General features: G+C 44.3%; 1 protein-coding gene across 1 annotated transcript in view; it reads left to right on the forward strand.

Moving 5' to 3' along the window:
• Nucleotides 1-6,413: 6,413 nt before the first annotated feature.
• Nucleotides 6,414-21,658, forward strand: part of UHRF1BP1 (UHRF1 binding protein 1) — a 116,885-nt gene continuing 101,640 nt past the window's right edge. Inside the window, exon 1 of the mRNA XM_040337780.1 lies at nt 6,414-6,590. Within this exon, the coding sequence (XP_040193714.1) occupies nt 6,547-6,590 (44 nt within the window). The 5' untranslated portion in view covers nt 6,414-6,546. The remainder of the gene's footprint in view (nt 6,591-21,658) is intronic.

The raw sequence follows: 21,658 nt of genomic DNA on the forward strand, positions 1-21,658 counted from the left end.
TTCATTGAGGGAACCATGAATGCCAACATGTACTGTGACATACTGAAGCAGAGCATGATCCCCTTCGAAAAGAGGTTCTCTCATCCTCGTAAAGTTTCCCAGCAGACACTGTGTTCAGTGTTCCCGCCAATCACGGACGCCCTCTTGTCCGAGGATGAAAGAATGTCCGTGATTGGCGGAACACTAAACACAGTGTCTGCTGCGAAACTCTCACGGACGCCCTCTTGTCCAAGGATGAGAGGACCTCCGTGATAGGTGGAACACGGTGTCAAATGCCTATCATGGAATGCCAGGAGGAAGCTGCGACTTTAAAAAAATGGACGACTGTCAAGAATGCATGTACTCGGGCACAGTGAGGTATGGCACAGTAAGACTGCAATGGGCACAGTGAGGTTGCAATGGGCATTGTTGACCCTCTTTTCCACTTACAGTAGCTGCTGCATTCTCACCCTAGGCTTATACTCGAGACAATATGTTTTCCCAGTTTTTGTGTTGTAAAATTAGGTCCTCGGCTTATACTTGGGTCAGCTTATACTCGAGTATATACAGGTAACTCTTTTTTATTGACAGCACATGACTGGATTGCAGTAGATTAGGAGCAGAGGAAAAGCAGTCATAAGATGGTAAAGGGAGATCCTGTAGAACCACATCAGAGTAGAGCTGAGGATCTGTCTAATTACAAGGGACGGTGCTGGTTTGGAGATGGGAAAGGCACACTTCAGCGTAGTGAGGAGGCATAAACACATAATGACCCGCATGCAGTAGGACTTCTGACTTTTCTTATCAAAATTGTGTTTTGGGTCAATAATAGTAAGCCAGAAGAACTGCTGTCACCATTTTCAGAGAAGATCAGGTATGACAGTCCCTGTAATTTCACTCATGAAAATTAGCTGAGATATTACCCTCCTCAGGGCAATGGTAACTAAAGTTGACCCATCAGATCCACATGTGAATGTCTTCAGACGGAGATTCTTGTGATGCACATCAAATTTTTCTTTATTTTACTGTTTCGCTACTGACAGTGGCAAGTTGTATGGTAAGGTCTTGTCATCACTATCTCAGGGTTGTCTGTCTAATAAGCACTTAGTGTAGCATTTTGACCAGAGTTTTGAGATACTGTACCTCAGTACTTACCCTTCCTTATTTTTTGGAAACTATGGGGGTTATTTACTAAAGGCAAATCCACTTTGCACTACAAGTGCGAAGTGCAGTCGCGGTAGATCTGAAATAAGGGGAAGCTCTGCTGATTTTATCACCCAATCGTGCAAGCTAAAATGCTGTTTGTTTTTGATTGCATGTCCCCCTCGGATCTACAGCGACTGCACTTCTAGTGCAAAGTGGATTTGCCTTTTGTAAATAACCCCCTATGTATTGCTAATTTTATTATTGTGCGGTATATGGTACTGTATATTTTTTATGTACCATTTCTGTTTCTTGTCTCTTTTCAATAAAAACGAATTGAAAGAAATATCTACTTTAAGACAAATATTAAACTAATCAGTCTATTAAATCAATGTAAGGGACTGTGCTGTACAATATTTTGCAGGTAGAGGGCTCTGTTGTAATGCAAACTAGATGAAATCTGTAAATTGTATCTATTGTAAGGTGTGAGTAGCTCAACTCCTGTATCAAAAGCATGCACCCTTAGGTGCATTGAAGCCAAAGGCTCTCCCTGGCAACCAGAAAACTTGCATTTCTTGCATTAGGCTAGCAATGGCAGTGTCCATATTTTCATAACAGTTTTTTTTTTTAATACTGAAAATACATGGTGTAAGGTGCAATCTGAAAGCTGGATCAGAATTTGAGTTTATATTATTATTATTATACAGGATTTATATAGCGCCAACAGTTTGCGCAGCTCTTTACATCAGGGAAGACAGTACAGTCACAATACAAATCAATACAGGAGGGATCAGAGGGCCTGCTCGTTAGAGCTTACAATCTAGATATTAGTAGACCACCAGCTGCATTGTGCTCTGCATCCACTATTAATTCGGTGCTGTTAGTAGCTTTTATGATTGGATGGTAGGCAAGCTTAGATGCTTAATCTCTGCAGGTAAAGGTGGTAGGGTGCTTTGTGTAATAGATAAACCGGTGCTGCGTGCGCGCCCGTAGTTGGTGAGTGTGGCCAGCGGCCGCGATGTCTGCCGACCACCAACGATCGCTCCACAGAGAGGCAGAACGGGTATCTGCCAATGTAAACAAAGCAGATCCCCGTTCTGTCAGGGAAGTTCAGTGTGATCCTCTGTTCCTAGTGATTAGGAACAGCGATCTCTCTGTACTGCCAGTCAGCCTATTCCCCCCACAGTTATAAAGCACCTCCCTAGGACACACTTAACCCTTTGATCGCTCCTGGTGTTAACCCCCTTCCCTGCCAGTGTCATTTATACAGTAATCGGTGCATTTTAATACTACTGAACGCTGTATGAATGTCACTGGTCCCAAAAAAGTGTCATATCTATCTACTGCAATGTCGCCGTCCCACTAAAAATCGCTGATCACTGCCATTACTGGTAAAAATGTATAATAAAAATGCCATAAATCTATCCCATATTTTGTAGATGCTATAACTTTTACGCAAACCAATCAATATATGCTTATTGCATTTTTTTTTTACCAAGAATATGTAGAAGAATACCTATTGGCCTAAACCCTAAACTGATGAAGACATTTTTTTTTTTTTAATTGTCTGTCTTTTTTTTGTTTATAGCGCAAAGAATAAAAACCACGGAGGTGATCAAATACCACCAAAAGAAATCTCTATTTGTGGGAAAAAAAAGGACATAAATTTTGTTTGGGTACAGCTTAGCAAAACCGTGCATTTGTCAAATTTGCATTGGCAATTGTTAAAGCGACACAGTGCCTTAATGCAAAAAATGGCCTGGTCATTAAGAGGGGAAAACCTTCCGGGGCTAAAGTGGTTAAGAGTGATCTGGAATCGAGGGCAAAATCACACAGTTCTTACTCAGATGTAAACAGGGCCTAACAATATATTTTATATATATAAAATTTATATTCATTTTTAATCCAATTTGTCTTTTATACACAGTATATATATTTTCTTCCTCACATCGCACCAGCTTCTCACCCAGATTCTCCACCTCTGGGCTGCAGATATTTTACACAGACAACCAGTGAGTCTACACCCCACCCCCGGGGTGAAATGTGGGCGTGGCTTAAATTGCACTACATATTGGGCGTGGCTTAAAAGTCTCAGATGACTTACATAGTGCAGAATCCAGTAATCTTAAATGGGGAATGTAAAGTGCCGAGTGTCTGGCGGTGGGTAAGTAGGTACAGGAGAGGAGTGTATGGAGGTGGGCAGTATGTGCAAGAGAGGAGTGTGGAGTGTATGGAAGTGGGTATAATGTGCACGTGAGGAGTGTACAGCGGTGGGTAGTATGTGCAGGATGGTGTCAGACACCGGACATCTCCCCTTTGAGACAGAGAAAGGGACAGAGGACACAGAATCCCCAGTTCCTTTTTCAGCATTGAAGATGAGTGGACGGGAATCACAGTCTCCTGTCGATTCATAAACTGAAGCACAGTAAACATTTTACTCTTCTCAGTTATTACAGGACACAGGAGTGATAGCTCACTGTGTCCAATTCATAACAGAAAGGAGCAAGTAAACGACAGATTTACTGGTCACCGGTCCTTTCCTCCGCTCTCCATCCTGACACATACCCCGCAGCCGGTGGGAGAATATAGGAGGGAAGCCGGTGCATTGCCATGAAATGCGATTTGCCATGAAATGTGATGGTCCGCCTCCATCACATCCCATTGGCTCACTCATGTCATGTGACATATAGACACGTCATCAGTCTCAGCTAGGCTATCATAGGGAGAGGATCTCCTCTCCCTGTGATAGCTGAAGCTGCACGGAGCTGTAGTAGTAAATGTAGCTTACTCGCACACCCAGGGAGGTCAGCCCAGGGAGGTCAACCCCCCGTGCAGCTCTTCAAAAGGCTAAGAGAGAGGAGAGGGGGGGCAGGCAGATGGGAGGCTGCTCCATTATACAGGCTGCCCATGGTGTGTGTGTGCTGCTGGTCACACAGCCTGAGAGCAGGAGGAGGGGAGAGGCAGCCTATAGATGTGTGTGAGATCATTGTTTCTATACATTGTTACACCAGCAATGCACTCACTGCAACACAGGCTGCTCCTCACAGAGCTGTGCATATCACACTGGCTTCTCCTTCCTAACAGTATATACCAGCTCCGTGCCTAGCTGAGACTGATGACGTTTAAATATGTCACGTGACAGGAGTGAGCCAATGGGATGTGATGGAGGCGGACCATCACATTTCATGGCAAATCACATTTCATGGCAATGCACCGGCTGTGGGAGACAAGAGGAGGCGGAGGAGGACAGCAGGCCTGAAGAGAACGGAAGTGGGGTGGAGGACAGTGGGCCGGAGGAGAGTGGAGAAGGACAGAAGGCTGCAGGAGAACGGGGGGTAGAGAAGGACAGCAAGCCGGAGGAGAAAGGAAGAGGAGGGGGGCGGAGGACAGTGGGCCAGAGGAGAATGGAGGGGTGTGGAGAAGAACAGCAGCCAAAGGAAAACAGGGGGTGGGGGGGACAGAAGGACAGCGAGCCACAGGAGAATGGGGGGAGAAGGACAGCGAGCCACAGGAGAATGGGGGGAGAAGGACAGCGAGCCGGAGGAGAAAGTAAGGGGGGGCGGAGGACAGTGGGCCGGAGGAGTGTGGAGAAGAACAGCAGGCTGCAGGAAAACAGGGGGGGGGGGGGAGAGAAGGACAGTGAGCCACAGGAGAACGAGGGGGGGGGGGGGGGGGCTGGAGATAGACAGCGAGCCGGAGGAGAATGGAGGGGGACAGATGGATGATATCCAACTGCTGCCCAGGATCAGCCCTGCAGCCAGGAGATTGAAGGGGACTTGTGGGAGTCTGGGAGCCCGCTACCAAATGCTGGAGACTCCCGCACCTCGTGGGAGACTTGGGATGTCTGTCATCCAGTTCACCCTGTATAGGTGTACGTGTGTCAGTGTCGATAATGATTTCCCCATATCCCTGAACGGTTTAGGAGATATCCTCTGTATTTGCATGTGCCAATGTCATCGGCACATGCAAACTCAAGCAATAGCATGTACGTGACGTTGCTTCAGTGAGTGTGCCATTACCGGGAGTGACATCATCACGGCTCCAGCCCGCGATTCCTGGAAGTAACTCCGGGAGCAACGTTGGCCGTCGGAGCAGTGTACGAGGAAAAGTGTCCGAAGTGTCCGCCATAAGGTCGCAGTACCGATAAAAATCGCAGATCGCCGCCATTACTAGTAAAAAAAAAAAATATTAATAAAAATGCCATAAAACTATCCCCTATTTTGTAGACACTATAACTTTAGCGCAAACCAATCAATAAATGCCTATTGCGATTTTCTGTACGAAAAATATGTAGAAGAATACGTATTGACCTAAACTGAGGAAAAAAATATATTTTTTATTTTTTTTGGGGGGATATTTATTATAGCAAAAAGTTAAAAATATTGCATTTTTTTCAAAATTGTCGCTCTATTTATGTTTATAGCGCAAAAAATAAAAACCGGTGATCAAATACCACCAAAAGAAAGCTCTATTTGTGGGGAAAAAAGGACGCCAATTTTGTTTGGGAGCCACGTCGCACGACTGCGCAATTGCCAGTTAAATCAACGCAGTGCCAAATCGCAAAAAGTGGCCCAGTCATTGACCAGCAAAATGGTCCGGGGCTGAAGTAGTTAAAGCGGGGGTTCACCCCAAAAAAATATTTTTTAACATTAGATTCAGGCGAGTTGTTAGAAGCACAATCGGGTTTTTTTTTTAAATCGTTGCCGTACATACCGTTTTATAGATATATGTTCACCGTGGCTTGCGGGTATAAGCTGCGGGACTGGGCGTTCCTAATTGATTGACAGGCTTCCGACCGTCGCATACAGCGCGTCACGAGTTGCCGAAAGAAGCCGGACTGCGAGTCGGCTCTACAAGGCGCCTGCGCACCGACGTTCGGCTTCTTTCGGCAACTCGTGACGCGGTGTATGCGACGGTCGGAAGCCTGTCAATCAATTAGGAACGCCCAGACCCGCAGATTATACCCGGAAGCCGCGGTGAACAGATATCTATAAAACAGTATGTACGGCAACAATTAAAAAAAAAAAAAACACCCGATTGTGATTCTAACAACTCGCCTGAATCTAATGTTAAAAAATATTTTTTTGGGGTGAACCCCCGCTTTAAGTGGTTACCTTCTTATGAATGAATAGATTACAGAATCCAGCAACCGTCAGGACCAGGCAGGAGGGAGCAGATATGAGAACAATACTGAGCAGAGAAGACCCTCTAAAATGCCATTGCTCGCCTCCTCGTCAATGCTGGTTCCGCATGCTGGTCTGGAGCACTGAGAGTACCAAGATGGCGGCGTAGCGTCTCCGGTTTCTAAGGAACAGGAGGTCCGTCAGTGCTGCTGTTTCTTCTCTATGGTATCTCTGGTTGACACGGGGTCGCTGGGATGCAGGAGGAGGACTGCAGGCTGGAGGTGTAAGAAGCGGCTCGGGGATGGCTGGAATCATCAAGAGGCAAATCTTGAAACACCTATCAAGGTAGGAAGTGGGGGACGAGCTGTGTGGAGAGCGCGGGGAGCGGGAATTGCTGCTCATTCACACGATGAGGTCATTGGGAGAGAATTGGCTGCTGTGTGGGAGGAGAGAGTTCTGTGGAAGATGCTATGGGCGTCTATGGAATGGAGAGCTCTACTCTACTGCTAGAATTCAGCACTGGCCTGACTTGTATTGGTGTTCTGTCTGCTCGTTATTATATGAGGGATATTTTTCAGCTTCCACTGTGCTCATTGCACATAGAGAGCCTTCACTATTCTCTATGCAGTCCTTTCATTTATATGCTGCCAGATGTCTCATAAAAACCTCCCATTACTACCTTGAGAAGCCCCTCCTCCCCCTTCTATTTTCTAAAAGCTGCAAAGCCAGCCAATCAAATTACAGGATAATACCTTAAAGTGGAACTACACTGCATTCAGATGCAGTATAGTTCCACTTTAAGATATTATCCAGTCAGCCCCGCGACGCTATTTATCCAGTCAGCCCCGCGACGCTATTTATCCAGTCAGCCCCGCGACGCTATTTATCCAGTCAGCCCCCGCGACGCTATTTATCCAGTCAGCCCCGCGACGCTATTTATCCAGTCAGCCCCGCGACGCTATTTATCCAGTCAGCCCCGCGACGCTATTTATCCAGTCAGCCCCGCGACGCTATTTATCCAGTCAGCCCCGCGACGCTATTTATCCAGTCAGCCCCGCGACGCTATTTATCCAGTCAGCCCCGCGACGCTATTTATCCAGTCAGCCCCGCGACGCTATTTATCCAGTCAGCCCCGCGACGCTATTTATCCAGTCAGCTACGCGACGCTATTTATCCAGTCAGCTACGCGACGCTATTTATCCAGTCGACCCCCGCGACGCTATTTATCCAGTCAGCTACGCGACGCTATTTATCCAGTCGACCCCCGCGACGCTATTTATCCAGTCAACCGCCGCGACGCTATTTATCCAGTCAACCGCCGCGACGCTATTTATCCAGTCAACCGCCGCGACGCTATTTATCCAGTCAACCGCCGCGACGCTATTTATCCAGTCAACCCCCACGACGCTATTTAACCACTTTACATGACCAGGCCATTTTTTGCGATACGGCGTTGCATTACTTTAACTGACATTTGCGCAGTCGTGCAATGCTGTACCCAAATCAAATTTATGTCCCCCCCCCCCACACAAATAGAGCTTTCTTTTGGTGGTAGTTGATAACCTCTGCGTGTTTGTGCGCTATAAACAGAAAAAAGAGCGACAATTTTGAAAAGGAAAAATTTTTTTTTTTTTTTTTTTTTTTACTTTCTGCTTAAAAAAATGGTGCAATAAAAACAAAAAAAAATTTGAAAGAAAAACATTTTTTTTTACTCTCTGCAAAAAAAAAAAAAAATGGAAAACGTTTTTTTTTTTTTTTTTTTACTTTCTGCTTAAAAAAATGGTGCATTAAAAACCAAAAAAAACACGACAATTTGGAAAGAAAAACATTTTTTTATCCTGCTTTAAAAAAAAAATGGGCAATAAAAACAAAAACAATTTGAAAGAAAAACTTTTTTTTTTTTACTCTCTGCTAAAAAAATAAATGGCGCTATAAACAAAAAAAAAGAGCGACAATTTTGAAAGAAAAACATTTTTTTTACCCTTCTGCTTAAAAAAAATGGTGCAATAAAAACAAAAAAAATTTGAAAGAAAAACGATTTTTTTAAATTTCTGCTTTAAAAAAATGGCGCAAAAAAAGCGCAACAATTTTGATTTTTTTTTTACCCTTTTGCTTAAAAAATGGCGCAATAAAAACCCCAAAAAATTATATGTATTTTTTTTGTACTTCCTGCTAAAAAAAAAAAAAATGGCGCTATAAACAAAAAAAAGAGCGACAATTTTCAAAGAAAAACTATTTTTTTAACTTTCTGCTTAAAAAAAATGGCGCAAAAAAACCGCAACAATTTTGATTTTTTTTACCCTTCTGCTTAAAAAATTGCACAATAAAAAACCCAAAAAATTATATATATTTTTTTTGTACTTCCTGCTAAAAAAAAAAAAAAAAAAAAATGACGCTATAAACAAAAAAAAAAGAGCGACAATTTTGAAATCAAATTCCTTGCATTTAGCTTTGCAGTATAAATGTCATTCATGAATGTGTGCGCTATAATCTGTTTTGTACTGTCTTTTGGTCTTCTAGCCGCACCACCTTGAATTTAAACGCATTTTAGGGTGTGCCCCCCAAATATGTTTTTGAAAAATTTGAAAGAAAATTTTTTTTTTTTTTACTTTCTGCTATAAAGCATGTACAATAACTAATAATAATAATAAAAAAAAATGTCTTCATCAATCAGGCCAAATATGTATTCTGCTACGTATTTTTGGGTAAAAAAATCCCAATAAACGTATATTGATTGGTTTGCACAAAAGTTATCGTGTCTACAAACTATGGGATATTTTTTATGGAGGTTTTTATTTATTTTTTATACTAGTAATGGTGGCGACTGGCGACTTATAGCCGCACTGCGATATTGCAGCGGGCATTCTGACACTTTTGACCAGGGAATGGGAACTAATACAGGGATCGGAGCTAAAATATGCACCGTTACTGTACTAATGACGCTGGCTGGGAAGGGGGTAACATCTTGGGCAATAAAAAGGTTAACTGTGTGCCTAACCAGTGTTTTTGTGTGCTGCTTGTACTAGGGGATTGATATATTCTAGTCCCTGCTTTGCAGAGACACAGGATCGTCCCTTCCCCTTTGTCGGAACTGAGATCAGCCGTGTTTACATAGGCATATCTCAGTTCTCTGTGTTTTTACCAACGATCGGTGGGTGCTGGAGGATGAGTCCCCGGGACCTGCAGATCAGCTTCTGCTGTGAATTATTACAGCAAAATAGGGCCCCTGCAGGTGGAATGGGCAGGATCACGTGTATATATACAGTTGCAATAAAAAGTATGTGAACCCTTTTGGAATGATATGGATTTCTGCACAAATTGGTCATAAAATGTGATCTTCATATAGTCACAACAATAGACAATTGCAGTCTGCTTAAACTAATAACACACAAACAATTAAATGTTACCATGTTTTTATTGAACACACCATGTAAACATTCACAGTGCAGGTGGAAGAAGTATGTGAACCCTTGGATTTAATAACTGGTTGAACCTCCTTTGGCAGCAATAACTTCAACCAAACGTTTCCTGTAGTTGCAGATCAGATGAACAACGGTCAGGAGTAATTCTTGACCATTCCTCTTTACAGAACGGTTTCAGTTCAGCAATATTCTTGGGATGTCTGGTAGGGTTGTCCCGATACCACTTTTTTAGGACTGAGTACAAGTACCGATACTTTTTTTTATGTACTCGCCAATACCGATACTTTTTTAAAATGTGTCCCCAAATGCAGCCATGTCCCCCCACATATGCAGCCATGTCCCCCACATATTCCAGCCATGTCCCCCACATATTCCAGCCATGTCCCCCACATATTCCAGCCATGTCCCCCACATATTCCAGCCATGTCCCCCACATATTCCAGCCATGTCCCCCACATATTCCAGCCATGTCCCCCACATATTCCAGCCATGTCCCCCACATATTCTAGCCATGTCCCCCCACATAATGCAGCCATGTCCCCCACATAATGCAGCCATGTCCCCCCACATAATGCAGCCATGTCCCCCCACATAATGCAGCCATGTCCCCCCACATAATGCAGCCATGTCCCCCCACATAATGCAGCCATGTCCCCCCACACAATGCAGCCATGTCCCCCCACACAAACAATGCAGCCATGTCCCCCCACACAATGCAGCCATGTCCCCCCACACAATGCAGCCATGTCCCCCCACATAATGCAGCCATGTCCCCCACATAATGCAGCCATGTCCCCCACATATTCCAGCCATGTCCCCCACATAATGCAGCCATGTCCTACATACCTTGATGATGCCGCACGTGCCACCGTTAATCAGCGTGCGGGGAACATCACAGCTTTCGTTTGAATAGCTGTATCCCCGTCGCGTATAGACACTCCCCCTTGCGCGGGATTGGACAGATCATCCGTCCAATCCCGCACAAGGGGGAGTGTCTATACGCGGCGGGGATACAGCTATTCAAACTAAAGCTGTAATGTTCCCTGCACGCTGATTAACGGCGGTGGGTTTGCGGCGGGGGGGGGGGAACAAGTATTCTATTTCGGTATCGGGGGTATTTGCGGGAGTACTAGTACTCCCACAAATACTCGGTATCGGTCCCGATACCGATACTGGTATCGGTATCGGGACAACCCTAATGTCTGGTGTGAATCGCTTTCTTGAGGTCATGCCACAGCATCTCAATAGGGTTGAGGTCAGGACTCTGACTGGGCCACTCCAGAAGGCGTATTTTATTCTGTTTAAAGCGGAGGTTCACCCAAGAGTGAACCTCCGCTTTTCGGAAAACACTCCCCCCCTCCGGTGTCACATTTGACACCTTTCAGGGGGTGCAGATACCTGTATAAAAAAGGTATTTGCACCACTTCCGGGTATAGACTCCTGCGGGAGTCCGGCCCTTCCGCGTCACCCCTCCCCCCCCGTTGTGTTCTGGGAAACACTCGGCTCCCAGAACACAGCGGCACCAGTGGGAACTGCACAGCGAGACTCGCGGATGCGCAGTAGGGAACCGGGCAGTGAAGACGCCGCGATTCACTTACTGAGGATGGCGAAGAAGACCCGGAAGTGAGGCTGAAGACAGGTAAGTATCCAGATTAAAAAAAAAATGACAACGCTACAAGCCTTTATTAAGGCTGCAGATAGCATAGATAGAAAGTTAGTTTTGAGGGTGAACCTCCGCTTTAAATACAGTATTTGTAAATCCGACGGACTGTTTACATGTTAAATTAAATGTGAAAATCAGAGGTGTTCTGTCACATTAGCAATAAACAGTCCGTTGGATTTCCAAACACTGTATTTAAGAACATAAGCTCAGTTTTGTGTTGAGAAGAACTGTGAAATCTAAAACTCCGGTGGGTGTAGCAAGATTTGTCTTTTTTTTTTTTTTTTTTTTTTGCTGATCCGAAAATGATCCGATCCGTGACTCCTGATCCAAGGATCGATCCGATCTGTGAGTTTTTTGATCCGTTGCACCCCTACTGTCTTCCAGGGCTGGTACTACAAGGGGTATCCCTGGTGGCTGCCGATGGCTGTCCTCCAGGGCTGGTACTACAAGGGGTATCCCTGGTGGCTGCCGATGGCTGTCCTCCAGGGCTGGTACTACTAGGGGTATCCCTGGTGGCTGCCGATGGCTGTCCTCCAGGGCTGGTACTACAAGGGGTATCCCTGGTGGCTGCCGATGGCTGTCCTCCAGGGTTGGTACTGCCGGTGGGTACTACTAGGGGTATCCCTGGTGGCTGCTGTCCAAGATCAAAGGTTCCTGACCCCCCCCCCCCCATCCCTGAGCATCAGTGTGACAGGAGCCAGCGCTGGAGGAAGCATGCGGCTGCAGTAGAGAGCAGAGCCGTTGCTTCCTATATTGTGCTGGGAACGGTCACAGGCGGAGTACATTTGGTATCACTTTGCCTGTGACAGGAGCTGGTGCTATACAGGAAGCATCAACTCTGCTTCCTCTAGCGTCGGCTCCACTCTTCACACTGATGCTCAGAAATGGCGATCTGGGTTTGCCAACCCACCATCCAAGAGCAGGAGGTGGCAAGGTGAGCTACATCAGAGGGTGCTGCCCTAGAGTTTCTGTCTGTGGCCATCTTGAGTAAGGGCAGATGACTTGTGCTATCATTTACTTTATGGTCTCCACCTGCCCCCAGCTCGGGCATGCAGGAGGGTTTGCTTAGCTGAGAAAAATCCCTCCCGAAGACTCCAGGGATGTCTAATGACATTTTCCTAGGCATGTAAAGCAGGAAGTTAAAGAAATGTGAAAAAATAAAAATAAAACAAACAATTAATATACCTTCTTATCTACAAATGCTAGCAGCATAAGGCCCATTTCACACTGATGGAGCCCGCCTGCTCAGCAGGGGATCTCCCCACTGATCCCTGCTGAGCAGGTGGATGACGGGTCCGTATCTGCTCCACTGATGTGGACACAGACACAGCCCATTCTTCTCTATTAACTGTCAGATGGAAACAGACCGCCTGTCCGTTTTATCATGGGGAACAGATCTCAAATCCATCTGTTTTTAGCAGATAGGGTCAAATGTCGGCAGGTGTCAGTGGACACATGTCCGTAGAGAGCAATGAATGGTGCGATCGGGTCCTAAAAACCGGACTGTCCGTGTGAAAGGGATCTAAGTAGAGGGGTGCCGAAACCGAAAATTCAGAATGCACTTGGCCGAAACGGAAAAAGACAGTTTTAAAAAAATAAATATATATATATTTTTTAAATATAATTGTAAAATAGTCGACTTTTTAAGTAATATCATGAATTTAAATGAATATGAATTTATTGTCGGCCATTATACACACCTTTTGTGCAAGAAATGCTCAAGAAAAATGCATCCCTTTAAATTCTATGTATGTCTTCACACTGGTCTGTTGCGCTTTCGTTGCGGTGTTAAAAATCTTGCTTGCTGCATTTTTGGTTAGTTAAAAAAAACACACCTCCCCAATAAAATGCATTGAAAACGCAGCAATAACGCACCCGTTACTTTTTCGATGTGTATTTTGAGTCACATGCTTTTCGTCTGATTATTTTTGGCGGCCGAAATTTCCGTGCATCTCTAGGTCTAAGGATTAAAAATAGTACGTGTTGATTGTGAGAGTCAAGTTCCACTTTTGCATTCCTTAACCACTTGCTCACTGGGCACTTAAACCTCCCTCCTGCCCAGACCACTTTTTAGCTTTCAGAGCTGATGCATTTTGAATGACAATTGCGCTGTATACAAAAATACAACACTGTACCCAAATTACATTTTTATCTTTTTTTTTTTTACACAGATAGAGCTTTCTTTTGGTGGTATTTGATCACCTCTGGGGTTTTTATTTTTTGCTAAACAAACAAAAAAAGGTTTTGGAAAAAGAAAAAAAAAGACGTTTCATATTTTATTATAACATTTTTCAAACAGGTAATTTTTCTCCTTCATTGATATGCACTCATGAGGTGGCACTGATAGGCACATATAAGGTGGCACTGATGGGTGTTACTGATGGGCACTGATAGATGGCACTGGTAGGTGGCACTGATGAGCACTGGTAGGTGACAATGATGGGCAGCACCGTTGATGAGGCACTGATTAGTGACTTTGGGTGGCATTGTTTTGCACTGGTAGGTGGCACTGACAGGTGGCACACTTGGACACAGATGAGCTGGGCAGCTCTCCCTGATCGGGACTGATGTCTCTCTGTCACCTGCAGGTGATTGGCTATTTTTTCTCCTCACGCCGATAGCGTGAGGAGAAAAAAAAAAGCCTATTACTGGCTCTGTTTACGTCACGATCAGCTGTCATTGGCTGAAAGCTGATCACGTGGTAAGGGGGCTCATAGACTCGCTGATCACAGAGCGAGCCGCACGCGCCCTGCAGGGGGCGCACAGGCCTCTCTAGTAACGGGACACGGACGCCAAGTGGTTAAAGCAGTATTAAAACCAAAAATGTAATAGATTGCAGCTTGCTAATCGTGGCTGCATCAATTTTCTTTGGCTTTCCCCCCCCCCCTCTGTTTTCACCTAGCGATCTGCCCATGAACACTCCTCCTGTATTAGGCCCAGGGTTTGACAAATTTGCTTGAAATCTAGGAGCCAGCTAAAAAAGTTAGGAGCCAGAAAACGCACCCTGTCCCGACGAGCTTGCGCGCAGAAGCGAACACATACATGAACAGCGCCCGCATATGTAAACGGTGTTCAAACCACACATGTGAGGTATCGCCGCGATTGGTAGAGTGAGAGCAATAATTCTAGCCCTAGAACTCCTCTGTAACTCAAAACATGCAACCTGTAGATTTTTTTTAAACGTCGCCTATGAAGATTTTAAAGGGTAAAAGTTTGTCGGCATTCCACGAGCGGACGCAATTTTGAAGCGTGACATGTTGGGTATGAATTTAATCGGCGTAACATTATCTTTCATAATATTAAAAAAAATGGGGATAACTTTACTGTTGTCTTATTTTTTAATTAAAAAAAAGTGTAATTTTTTTTCCCAAAAAAGTGCGCTTGTAAGACCGCTGCGCAAATACGGCGTGACAGAAAGTATTGCAACGATAGCCATTTTATACTCTAGGGTCTTGGGATAAAAAATATATATAATGTTTGGGGGTTCTAATTAGAGGGAAGAAGATGGCAGTGAAAATAGTGAAAAATGACATTAGAATTGCTGTTTAACTTGTAATGCTTAACTTGTAATACCAACGGCCACCACCAGATGGTGCCAGCGCACACATCTGGTGGTAATAACTTGTAATACCAACGGCTCACCACCAGATGGCGCCAGCCTTCCAAGCCAAGTCGCCAGGACACCATTTCTAGTCGCCATGGCGACCTGGCACCCGGGATTTGTCAAGCCCCGATTAGGCCTTTTACGCACTACAGCTTAAAAAAGCTTGGTACAGCTTATTATTTTTACTGAGTTAAAATACAGCCATTTAATTGTAATGTGCCTATGCACACAGGCATGTAAACAAGCGCCGCGTATTCTAAAAAAAAATATAGAAAAATCTGTATTTTAGGTCAGTAATTTTAGCCTCATGTGCACAGATTTGTCCATTGACATTGTCCACGTGAGAACAAGCTTCCGCGGGTGCACGGAAATTTGCGTGAATGCATATGTGCAAAAATACATAGAAAAAAAATAAGTCTAAAAAAGTAGATGCTCAAACAGGAGTATCGTATGCAAGAAGCTTTAGTGAGACACAACAGAATGAGCACGAGGCACAGCAACATTGTAAGTCTGGGTTGAGGGGAGCGTTGGCTGTATTAGCAGATTTAAATACACTAACCAATTAAAGGTAAACTCCTGATTATAAAGTGTGATCTGTTACACAATTTGTTTCCTTTTGTATAAAGGTTTTACATGAATAAATAAAAGCTGATCATTGTAATTGCCCCTGCAATCGTTAAATGGTTTATGTCATCCATGTAAACTGATACATTCTGCTGGAGAACGTGAGATTTTAAAAAACAGCAGACTTGCTGGCTGAATTGCTAGATGAAAAATTAAATAGACAGCCTAAAAAAGAAAATGATTGCAGCCATCACGCCTGAGAATTGGTAAGCTGCAATATAATAAATGTTATAATAGTTGTGGGTTTAATACTGCTATGCAGTGGAACTAAACTCTCCTATCCATTCAGGGAAGCTGCCATCTTGGCCTCTGATCTGCAGTTGTCATGGTGCTGCACATGTAATCCGTTATGATTCCAGCTATTTTCTGGTTTGACAGTTTGGTTGACAGCACAAATTAATGTGACAGTTACATTCCCGGTACTTGACGGGAATGTAACTGTTTTTTTAAACTGTTAATTTGATGGGTTTTGCTTTAAGGCCTGGTTCACACTATTGCCACTTTGTGGGCGGCGTTTGCTCGGGCACCGCAGCCCAAGTCATTTGAATGCGCTGCTATGCCTGTGTTTCACACAGGAAAAAAGTTCCCTGCAGCATTTTGAAAATGCAGTGGCTGGGAAATCACATAGTGCTGCATTTTTAGATGCGTGGCGGTGCCACCGAGCCCACCGCTATGAAAGGAGGAGTTGACAGCTGGAATGGTGAGCGGCGGATGACCATTAGCAATACCTGGTAAGGTAATATCCACAGGCATGTTTGACCCATATGCTGAAGGGTTCTAGTGAGTGCGAGAGAGCACAAGTTTTTTGCATGAAGAAGATCACAAATTAATGCGTTTACGGATTGTTTACAGCAGGGATATGCAATTAGCGGACCTCCAGATGTTGCAAAACTACAAGTCCCATCATGCCTTTGCCTCTGGGTGTCATGTTTGTGGCTATCAGTGTCTTGCTATGCCTCATGGGATTTGTAGTTCTGCAACAGCTGGAGGTCCGCTAAATGCATATCCCTGGTTTATAGCTTTAAGTGGAGGATGTTTGGCGTTTCATCACTTCTAAATAGATGGGAGGTGGTGACAGGGCTGTGTATACTAAACGTACAAGAATGAATGGCAGCCCCACACGTTTTTAAAGAGCGGTGTGTTTTGGTTGTGGGAACATGTGTGAAGCAAGTCTTATAGTTAGGCCCCTTTTCACACTGGGGCAGGACGTGCGGCGGCGGTATTCGGCTGCTAGCGGTGCAGTATTAACCCCCGCTAACGGCCGAAAAAGGGTTAATACCGCCCGCAATTCGTCTCTGCAGACAGTATTACCGCGGTTTCCCATTGTTTTCAATGGGAAGGAGCGGTAAGCACACCGCTCCAAAGATGCTGCTTGCAGGAGATTTTTTTTTCTCCTGCCAGCGCAACGCCCTCAGGGTTTCACATTGAGAATGCAGTGCAGGAGTTTTTCAGGCGGTATTTAGGCGCTATTTTTAGCGCTAAACCACTTGAAAAACGCCTCAGTGTGAAAGGGGCCTTACTCAAACATTTAGGTAGAACAAAAGGCACAACTTATTTTTTATTTTTTTTATAATTTTGGATAGAGTTAGGCCCCTTTCACATGTGCGGTCCGTATGTCCGCTTTTTCATCCATCCGTTTGCGGATAAAAAAGGGACATACATTGGTCCCTATGTGATTGCGGGTGTCAGCGGATGAACATTCGCTGACACCTGTAATCGTCCGCCTCCGCAAAGATCCGATTTTGCAGACGGAAGAAAATCCTATTTTTTCTTCCGTCTGCAAGGTGGATTGGATGAACACGGACACACGGTCCGTGTTCATCCGATCCCCCCATAGGGGAGAGTGAAGAAAAGACAAGGCCGTCCCTGCACAGTGTGTGGAGACCGCCCTGTCATCCGCCAGCTCAGCGGGGATCAACGGAGCGATCCCCACTGAGCTTACAGACATACAGAGGCAGATCATTACTGATCCACCCGTGTGAAAGGGGCCTAAGGGCTTGTTCACACCAGGTATGGCGTGAGAGAAATTGTAACACACGAAAAGAGGCTGCCTTATGTAGATGCCCAGGTGCCAGGCAAGTGTTTTTTTTTCCTTTTACATTTAGCCCTGCTATGGGCAAGCAGCAGAGTTTTATTATTCTTTTTCTTGCACCTTTAAATGGAGCCGTTAGGGGGTACCACCGGTCCTCCTGTTGGGGGCCCGAGAGCTTGGGGAATTGGATGCAGGACCAAAAGAAACCTATATTTGTGGGGGGAAAAAATTACTTAAATTTCATTTATGGACAGTGTTTGCATGACCGCCCAATTGTAATCTAAAATAATGCAATGCTGTATCGCAAAAAATGGCCTGGTCATGAAGGGGGTAAATCTTCCGAAGGTCAAGTGGTAAAATGCTTCCACGGTGCCATTTCAAAACTATGATCAGTACTGAAATTGTTAGCCAGACAAACAAACCATTTAGAATTTTTTTGACTATATTTCGAAAGCCATGAAATTGGGAGGTTTGACCAATTTTCCAGGCCTCATATGATTTTCCGGACCAAGAACAGAGAACAGTCTGTTGGAAACGATTCCCACTTGAAAGCTCGTGTCATTTAGGAAAGCAAGTCTCATATGGGAAGTAAATCCAGACATGATGTTTACAAGGTAATGATATAATCAGTAATGGTATAATCGAATTTAAAAATAATGTAATTGTTTTCCTTCCTTATATTGAACTGATTGAGATCCTTTGATCAGCGTTTGAATTACCACAAAAGCCATTAACAAAGAGTGAAGCAAAGCCAGGTTAAATGAGATTGCTTTTCTTCATCAATAGGCCCGCCTCAATATACAGTGATGAAAATAAATATTTGAACACCCTGCTATTTTGCAAGTTCTCCCACTTGGAAATCATGGAGGGGTCTGAAATTGTTATCGTAGGTGCATGTCCACTGTGAGAGACATAATCAAAAAAAAAAATCCAGAAATCACAATGTATGATTTTTTTAAACTATTTATTTGTGTGATACAGCTGCAAATAAGTATTTGAACACCTGAGAAAATCAATGTTAATATTTGGTACAGTAGCCTTTGTTTGCAATTACAGAGGTCAAACGTTTCTTGTAGTTTTTCACCAGGTTTGCACACACTGGAGGAGGGATTTTGGCCCACTCCTCCACACAGATCTTCTCTAGATCAGTCAGGTTTCTGGGCTGTCGCTGAGAAACACGGAGTTTGAGCTCCCTCCAAAGATTCTCTATTGGGTTTAGGTCTGGAGACTGGCTAGGTCACGCCAGAACCTTGATATGCTTCTTACAGAGCCACTCCTTGGTTATCCTGGCTGTGTGCTTCGGGTCATTGTCATGTTGGAAGACCCAGCCTCGACCCATCTTCAAAGCTCTAACTGAGGGAAGGAGGTTGTTGCCCAAAATCTCGCAATACATGGCCCCGGTCATCCTCTCCTTAATACAGTGCAGTCGCCCTGTCCCATGTGCAGAAAAACACCCCCAAAGCATGATGCTACCACCCCCATGCTTCACAGTAGGGATGGTGTTCTTGGGATGGTACTCATCATTCTTCTTCCTCCAAACGCGGTTAGTGGAATTATGACCAAAAAGTTCTATTTTGGTCTCATCTGACCACATGACTTTCTCCCATGACTCCTCTGGATCATCCAAATGGTCATTGGCAAACTTAAGACGGGCCTTGACATGTGCTGGTTTAAGCAGGGGAACCTTCCGTGCCATGCATGATTTCAAACCATGACGTCTTAGTGTATTACCAACAGTAACCTTGGAAACGGTGGTCCCAGCTCTTTTCAGGTCATTGACCAGCTCCTCCCGTGTAGTCCTGGGCTGATTTCTCACCTTTCTTAGGATCATTGAGACCCCACGAGGTGAGATTTTGCATGGAGCCCCAGTCCGAGGGAGATTGACAGTCATGTTTAGCTTCTTCCATTTTCTAATGATTGCTCCAACAGTGGACCTTTTTTCACCAAGCTGCTTGGCAATTTCCCCGTAGCCCTTTCCAGCCTTGTGGAGGTGTACAATTTTGTCTCTTGTGTCTTTGGACAGCTCTTTGGTCTTGGCCATGTTAGTTGTTGGATTCTTACTGATTGTATGGAGTGGACAGGTGTCTTTATGCAGCTAATGACCTCAAACAGGTGCATCTAATTTAGGATAATAAATGGAGTGGAGGTGGACATTTTAAAGGCAGACTAACAGGTCTTTGAGGGTGTTCAAATACTTATTTGCAGCTGTATCATACAAATAAATAGTTAAAAAATCATAAATTGTGATTTCTGGATTTTTTTTTTTTTGATTATGTCTCTCACAGTGGACATGCACCTACGATGACAATTTCAGACCCCTCCACGATTTCCAAGTGGGAGAACTTGCAAAATAGCAGGGTGTTCAAATACTTATTTTCCTCACTGTATAACAGACATTATCCAGGTTCTTTTCTTTTAAATCTGTATGAACACAGCCACAAGTATTATGACAGGTGTGTGGGTGCAGGTGTACAGCCCCCAATACAGACAGTGTGAATTCGGGGCCACTTACCCACACCTGTCAAGTTAGGACCTGTGGCTGTGTTCATACAGCTGCTGCGTCCCCATAGATCAGTGATGGCCAACCTTGGCACCCCAGATGTTTTGGAACTACATTTCCCATGATGCTCATGCACTCTGCAGTGTAGTTGAGCATCATGGGAAATGTAGTTTCAAAAGATCTGGGGTGCCAAGGTTGGCCATCACTGCCATAGATTAACAAGCAGCTCTAGCCGCACAAACAAACTGCTTATTCACACTGTATGAGAACGCATGTGAATAAACCCTTAAAGTGGATGTAAACAATGTAGGGTATAAGATTTCCTATCATCTTTGCCCAGTCTTGCCACAAAGAGTTGATCCAGCTCTGAACAATCCTCTTCTTTTTTTTTTTTTTTCAGTGAGATAAACGGACAAACAGGAGAAAACTTTTGTCCGTTCTTTCCCCTTGCTTTGAGTGACAGGTTATTTACATATCTCATGCACTAGCCTGGAGACAGGCAATTTTTTTTTAATTCCCACCCCCACTCCTTTTCTGAAGTCATGTGGTTACTTTTTTGGATTTTGACTGGATGTTGGTGATCATAGCAGAATTCATTGTAAGGAATACACAGGAGAAAATGCATGTTGACAAGGGGAGTGTACAGGTGGGCGGGGAGTCTACTGACATCACAACTCCACCCAGGAGCTCAAGACAACAGACCCACCCACAGAATCTGAAGTTTTTAAGGTCTCATAACAGACAGAGGGGAGATATTTGACAGGTAAGGATACATGCAGGAGGCTTGTATATCCTTATAGATCAGCACTATGACAGTAGTTACAAAAGGATGAGAGTGGGTTTACATCCACTTTAATTTTGTACTTTTTATTTTACACACACACACCCTCTTATAACCTCTGCTCATTCTACTGTCACCTCCTGTCAGCATGTTCCCTGTGATCACATACAGTATGCATACACCAAAAATTGATAGGCACCTAGTACTGCCATTTTCCCTCCCAAAATGAGGGCTGCTGAGCATTGGATGATGAATTTCAAGACCTGTTTAACACTAGTGTTATGTAAAAAAATATTTCATATTTTTATTGATTTTCTTGTGCATGTCGTTAAGTTTAATGTCTGTGTGCTGGAAAGCAGATTGCCATTAACGTGTGTGTGTGTGTTTTTCATGCCGAAAAATGATTGTGTGTACACGGCATGAGGGCATGATACGAGAGATGGTTAGAGACTGAGGGAATGATACGAGAGATGGTTAGAGACTGAGGGCATGATACGAGAGATGGTTAGAGACTGAGGACATGATACGAGAGATGGTTAGAGACTGAGGACATAAAAAGAGAGATGGTTAGAGACTGAGGACATGATACGAGAGATGGTTAGAGACTGAGGGCATGATACGAGAGATGGTTAGAGACTGAGGACATGATACGAGAGATGGTTAGAGACTGAGGACATAAAAAGAGAGATGGTTAGAGACTGAGGACATGATACGAGAGATGGTTAGAGACTGAGGGCAAGATACGAGAGATGGTTAGAGACTGAGGGCATGATACGAGAGATGGTTA

The sequence above is a fragment of the Rana temporaria genome, chromosome 2 (assembly GCF_905171775.1).
Source record: "Rana temporaria chromosome 2, aRanTem1.1, whole genome shotgun sequence".
In the NCBI taxonomy this organism is placed as follows: Eukaryota; Metazoa; Chordata; class Amphibia; order Anura; family Ranidae; genus Rana; species Rana temporaria.